Source organism: Physella acuta, unplaced genomic scaffold (assembly GCF_028476545.2).
Source record: "Physella acuta isolate Inbredline_101_S28 unplaced genomic scaffold, ASM2847654v3 ptg000661l, whole genome shotgun sequence".
Lineage (NCBI taxonomy): Eukaryota > Metazoa > Mollusca > Gastropoda > Physidae > Physella > Physella acuta.
The window spans coordinates 372501-378748 of record NW_026732180.1 but is presented as its reverse complement, the minus strand read 5'-3'; the positions used below and the strand labels follow the sequence as shown (position 1 = coordinate 378748).

The window sequence follows — 6248 nt, the reverse complement described above, 5'->3', positions numbered from 1 at the left end:
CACAACGCGAAGTACTAACCACTATACGATCACGGCCAGCGCGCTCACATCGATTGGGGCCGAAGTAACTGTGTCAATAGGCCTCTAGTCTTGTCGGTATCTTTAGAAATCATGTCCTCAATTTTATGGTCCTTGGGGCGTAATTAAATTAAGCTAATTACGGTCACTAATTGCTAGTTTTTATGATTGCATCTGAAATTGTTAGGCGAAAGTAGCATGCATGCCAAATTTCAGGTCTCTAGAGCAATCAGAAGTGGGCTAATTTTCGATGTCAATTTTAACAACAAACATCCAAACAAACAAACGCGAAGCTGAGTTAAGAAAAACGTTTTAAAAACGTTTTAATAAAGATGGATATAGATATACAGATCTTTATATCTGTATATCTATATCCATATCTTTCTATAGATGTATAGATATATGTATAGATGTATAGATATACAGATGTATAGGTGTACAGAAGTACAGATGTATAGATGGATATATGTACAGATGTATAGATATACAGATATATAGATATACAAATATATGGTTATACAGATAAACAGATAAATATCAGAGTTTCTTCCAGACGTCTATTCGAACGAAACATAATTTATATGGAAAACATATACTTTAACCAGTGTTCCCCTCCCCCCTGGAAAATTTTGCCCGCCTCCCCCGAAATGTCCAGGTCATCCCCCCACCCCCCCCCCCCACCCCCACCCCCCCGAGAAAAAAAAGTCTGAAAGAAACACTGATAGATATATAGATTTATAGACATATAAATGATATAGATGGTATGCATAATATAAATGAAATACATGATATAGGGCCTACATGATATACATGATACAGATGATATATTTGATACAGAGGATATATATGATATAGATGATATAGATATTAAATATGCTATAGATATAATAGATTAAAAACATGTAATCTCCGTTACAGAAGGTACCCAAACAAACACTCCTAGTTCTTAAATATTCAAAGCAGTCGAAATGAAACAAACAACGACATCTGTATTAAAAGACATCACTAACAAAACCACTGGGCTCGGTAAAAGAAACGGTTAGTGACATAAGTTGTAATATCTTTTATGATAAGATAATCAATGAGACCAACTATAGTTGTAATGTAGGTGGTGCAATGTTTGGAGTTAGGATTTGTTTTATAGATAGCCACAGTTTGGATGATACATTTTACTTATCATCACAAGTATATTTAAAATCATTAAAGCAAATTTAAAAAGAGAATTGCTAACTTGAAAAGACAATGTAAATTAAAAGTCATACTCGGTTAAAAATGCTTGAAGTAATTAGTCATTGTAATATATATGGTTGCAGTACATCTCTTGTATTTTAATTTCCTAATTAGGTGTGTCAAGTCCAGAGCACCAGGAACCACCTCACAAAAAGAGAAACAGGGGTGTCAAGAAATCTGATGCTAAGGTGAATATGAGAAAGTTGATTGGTTTAGCATATATTATCTGTAGCATCTTACTTCATTTTGTTTCATAACAAAAGGAAGATGTTTCTAACTCCAAATGATTTCATATTTTATTTAAATAATTAGTTATGAAGGTTATTCCAAGAACCAAATAATTAAAATTTAATTCGTCAATGAAAACATACGAGAAGACAGGGTGCAATTAGAAATACAAATAGAAATATTGCATTGGATTATTTGACATAATGGCATCTTTCTAAACATATCGTGTGAAATATGGTCATATTGATTCAATCAAATTTCTTATTATTTTACCTTACAGGTAGATAACTTTACTCCTGCAGGAGTCATTGAAAAACAGCTAGAGCCTACATTTGATTTATCGTTTGGTACGTTGGATTTAGTTTTCACATGTTTAGTTTTATTACAAATACCAACGTTACAATGTGTAATCTGCTGAAGACAGCCCCCTGCTTTAGTAGTAGCCATTGTAAGTTAGATATACTTCAAACTTATCGTTTAAATACTTTATACAATAACTAAGCAAACTATGCTTTAAAAAATGTAATGAATGTCATTTCATATTTTGTTTATTTTATAAATTTGACTGGTTATCTTCCAATAAAGCAAATATATGCATAGTGCTTTTGATTAAGGTCAACCCTTTTCAACCGCTTGCATCGAAAAACACAACTATGCTATTAATTTTAGGTTCAGGGAATGATAAAATCGACCTACACAAGAATACATCATGTAAAAAAAACCCAGACCACAAGGACTTTATTCCCCTGGAACAATTTGGAGTCAGACATTTACCGGAAGGATACGGGAATCAAGGCTTGCTTCGTCTGGTGGAAGCCTTGTCCAAGTTGATTGTGTTAATTAGAGTAGATACCTGTAGTTCTTTAAGACCCAAGTTTTTCCCAGATACTGAACATAAATATTTACATTTTGTAGGAACTACCACTGGTTCAGGTAAAATCAGATTTGCAGAGACAAAAACAGGCACTGTTTCTAGACATTGTCTTTGCGATTTATGTTCAGAATCCAAAACTCCAGAAACCAATTGGGGTGAAATAAAAATTATCACCGCTGCTCATGTTGTTTTCAACAACGAAGAAGCGAAACAAACAACCTGCAGCTTTGAAATATTTGGAACAAAGGTGGTGACTAAAGGGGGAAGAGCTACAGTTGATGTTAAATCTGATCGATGCGAATTGATTTGCTACACACACGATTTGAGTATTATATCGAAACTCATTAAAGCGATTTTTTATTTCACCGAGCTTCACAGTAAGATAAACAAAATGTATAAGTCTTTGTCTGAAAAAAATCTCGCTATTCTGGTATCCCACCCACACGGTTACCCCAAGTATGTGACCGTGGGGAAGTGGATTAAACGGCAAGTAAAACAACGCTGCAACAGAACGGCCTACACCAAGTACACGTACACAACCTGTACGTGTCCGGGTAGCTCAGGGGCGCCTGTTTACATTTTGGGGAAAGAAAAAGTTTGGACGACACACCCTCACAGTGGTTCTTGTGATGGCCACAACTTCAGTGGTTTTGAGTGGGAGAACTTTTATCCTGGACATTTGTCTCCATCGGATGTGACAGAGCAGGTCTCAGAGAAACACCTCGAGTAAAGAATGTATTAGGTGTTCTCACATAATTTTAACTTTCAGCAGTAGAAAGATATACCCAAAACAATGACTGCATATTTCCATTTAAAAAAAAAATTACTTAATGCTTTATGTCAGCAGTATTACATTATTTAACAAGCTATTTTATATACAATTTTGTTGATTATTAAATATTGATGTGCTTTGTTTAGCATAATTATCAGCTTTCATTATTGTTTTTATACTGTGTAATCTAATAATTATAACATAATTGTAACATTATGTAAACGTGCTATAACACATGTAGTAGTGCTATTAGATGTTACATAAAATTTAGTAAACAAAATACGTAATCAAACACTTGTACTGTTCTATAAGTTGTAGCTCATGTTGTCTTTATACTCTAATACACACAGTCATATAAACTGATACAAACACCAAACAACAACACACACATATATGCCTTATAGAAGCTTTGGTGGCAAATGAAATAAAAATCTGTAAACAAAGAAAAACGTTTTTTAGTTATTTTGTTTTAACTTTGAAGAATAAGATAACATATTCAAATTTATGAAATTGATTACGAACACATTTGAAAATATTAGACTCCCTTATATTAAATAGTTTTTAAAAATTTAATCTAAGAACCTCTAAATGCCCCAAAACGCTTTCAAATTTTTACTCTTTGGAACAGTGTTGTCTAAACTTCGCTCCGCTGACGGTTCTTGTGAGGTCAATGATGCCACTCAGGCCTATGGGTGTCAAGAAAAAGAGTCTGGACCTACTGCCGACTACATTATCCATTTATATACCTCGGCCAGATGAACTCTACTTCATCTATTCCACTGACTGTTTAATCTGCGATAAAATTTGTTTTTACTTTCTTCGTGGAGGTAGTATTGTGAACACGTTATTGATACAGTCTATCTTGCAGTTAATGCGTACTATTGTGTGTTATGGTGACACGAAGGTACGTAAATGTGCTACATTTTCTATAGAGCATATCTTTTGGGGACAGTTGGAGAGACTAGCCCAGGAAAGAGACTCCTGGTAAGCTCTTATCAGCTGCATATGTCCCAGTAGGGACGACAGGCAAACCTTACCTAACCTATATCTTTTGTGTGCTAGAAAGTGTGTCAGAGACCCAAGACCAGCTCTGTAACAGTACATTCTTCACATTTAAAGACGTATTACTTTCTTGAAATAACGTGCACAAAGGCCTGCAAATTACGAATTGTCGATTTTCATGTCTCTCATGCTACTTTAATTAAATTTTAAAAAGTTTATACAAGCATGTAGTTGATATTATTGTAGTATAAGGTTTTAATACATTACTAAGGCCTACCTACTTTGTGTCTTTTTACAGTAATATGTATCTGGTACTGGACTGAGTTTAATTAAATTCAAATGCATATCTAGTAATTAGTCTACTAAGTGTATGTAGCCTAGTAGTAGAATCTAGATCATACCAGCCAACAACAAATAACCACATTATTATTATTTGTTTAATGATTAGGCTAATTTTTTTTGTTAAATCCACTGTTTATAAAAGAAACAAATCAAGCTAAAAACATTATAAGTGAGATGGTTTAGAATAATAACAATGGACCCAGTCTACAATTGATGCAATTGCAGGTCTACAAAGGGCCTACAGTCTAGTAGTTTACAGTAGGCACCTAGTGTGTAGCTAGTATACTAGTGTGTAGCTGTACAGATTCTTGGATGTAAAAAGGGATGGTACTAACTAATCTGCCTTAATGCTTTCCCCTGTGCTATAAATGACGTAACATGACATCGAGGTGAGAAATGTTGAGGGGAGAGAACTGGGACTTTCCCTTTGTTCTCCCTGCTGGGCCCCGAGGGTCATACATTATATAAGAGATACTATCTCAGTGGGGCTGGGTATCACGGAGGTGAGAAATTTTCAGGGGAGGGCAGTGGTACTGACTCCTCTTTGGTTTTATTGTGGGCTAGAAAAAGGTGGGGGCTGGCCATCATGAGGGTTGAACATTAGTATTAATGTGTCTGATCACTTCCCTCCTGGATTATAAGGGTCTAAAATTGTATAACATGCTACCCAGATTGGCTGAGATCTAAGAACAGCAGTGGTTATTACCCATGAATTATAATATTAGCCGTTGTAGTGTGGGTTTTGTGGGAGTTAAGTGGTCTCACGTTTGCTACAGTAGTGTCGTTGTACTAGATCTATTGCTACTTCATCTTTTACTAAACAGAGAATCTAGAATCTACACCAGGGGTCTCCAGACTTTTCAGTCAGAGGGCCGCATCAACTATCAAATTTTAGTTCAAGGGCCAGTTTCTTCCAGGCATGTCTTTGATTTTTCTGGGCAAAGTTCCTCAGCCATCACCAACAAAGGTTTATTCCGTGGACAAAAAGATCTCGCGGGCCGCATCTAGCCCGCGGGCCGTAGTTTGGAGACCACTGATCTACACTAATCAGATCTAGATAACCTATAATATTATAAATATATAACTGCATTTGATCAGTTTCGTCTACTTAAACTCTAAACGCAAACAGTATTACTAACAGTATTTTTATTTAGAATTTTTTTTTTTAAAGAAAATGTAATTACATTTTGCAACATTTTTTAATGCCAGCAAAGTCAGTTTTAAAATGTAGCTGTCGCTATGTTGTGGAGCAAGCAAACATTCTTAACAAACATATGTAAAAGTGGCTATCTGTGGTCGCCATTTTATCTTAATTGCTAGCTGATTCAAGAAAAATAAACAATGGTGTAATCCAACCCCTCCGTTGTATTGTTTTGGCTTGACATGAGGCGGCGCCTTTAAAAAAAAAAATCACATTTCCCTATATCGATACTCACCATTCGAGTGATAGTGCCTGGTACACCAAGAAAGGGGGATAACTGAATATTTTGTCTTTTAAATATTCCAGGGTTTAAATAGAACGACTTTCTATTGAATTTTCAATTAAAGTCTCATTTCAAACCTAGCAGTTTCACGGGGCAGGCGCAGTAGAGTTCGCCTGCTTGACCTCAGCATATGAAGGGATAGTGAGGTCTGAACTATGCCCAGCCCCCTTTACTTTTCCTAACGTAAGTTAGGTACTCATCAGAGCTAAGTGTACTCTAGAACATCCTACGAACCCGATCCTATGATCCGAGCTTGAGACTTACGGATAACCAGTCGAGCGCTTAACCATTCGATCAT

At 35.6% G+C, this 6248-nt stretch overlaps 1 protein-coding gene across 1 annotated transcript; it reads left to right on the top strand.

Moving 5' to 3' along the window:
* The first annotated feature begins 936 nt into the window (after positions 1-936).
* Positions 937-3080, top strand: LOC131948840 (uncharacterized). The gene is made up of 4 exons (XM_059310534.1): positions 937-1056; positions 1363-1436; positions 1757-1823; positions 2146-3080. The coding sequence occupies exons 1-4, from the start codon at positions 987-989 to the stop codon at positions 3078-3080; spliced, it is 1146 nt and encodes a 381-aa protein (XP_059166517.1). The 5' UTR covers positions 937-986.
* The last annotated feature ends 3168 nt before the right edge of the window (positions 3081-6248 follow it).

What these genes read in the sequence shown, in the direction of transcription:
- LOC131948840 (XM_059310534.1), top strand. Translation starts at nt 987, where the DNA reads ATGAAACAAACAACGACATCTGTATTAAAAGACATCACTAACAAAACC. An exon ending in TGGGCTCGGTAAAAGAAACG is followed by an intron (nt 1,057 to 1,362) that starts GTTAGTGACATA and finishes TTTCCTAATTAG; the next exon opens with GTGTGTCAAGTCCAGAGCAC. An exon ending in TACATTTGATTTATCGTTTG is followed by an intron (nt 1,824 to 2,145) that starts GTACGTTGGATT and finishes TATTAATTTTAG; the next exon opens with GTTCAGGGAATGATAAAATC.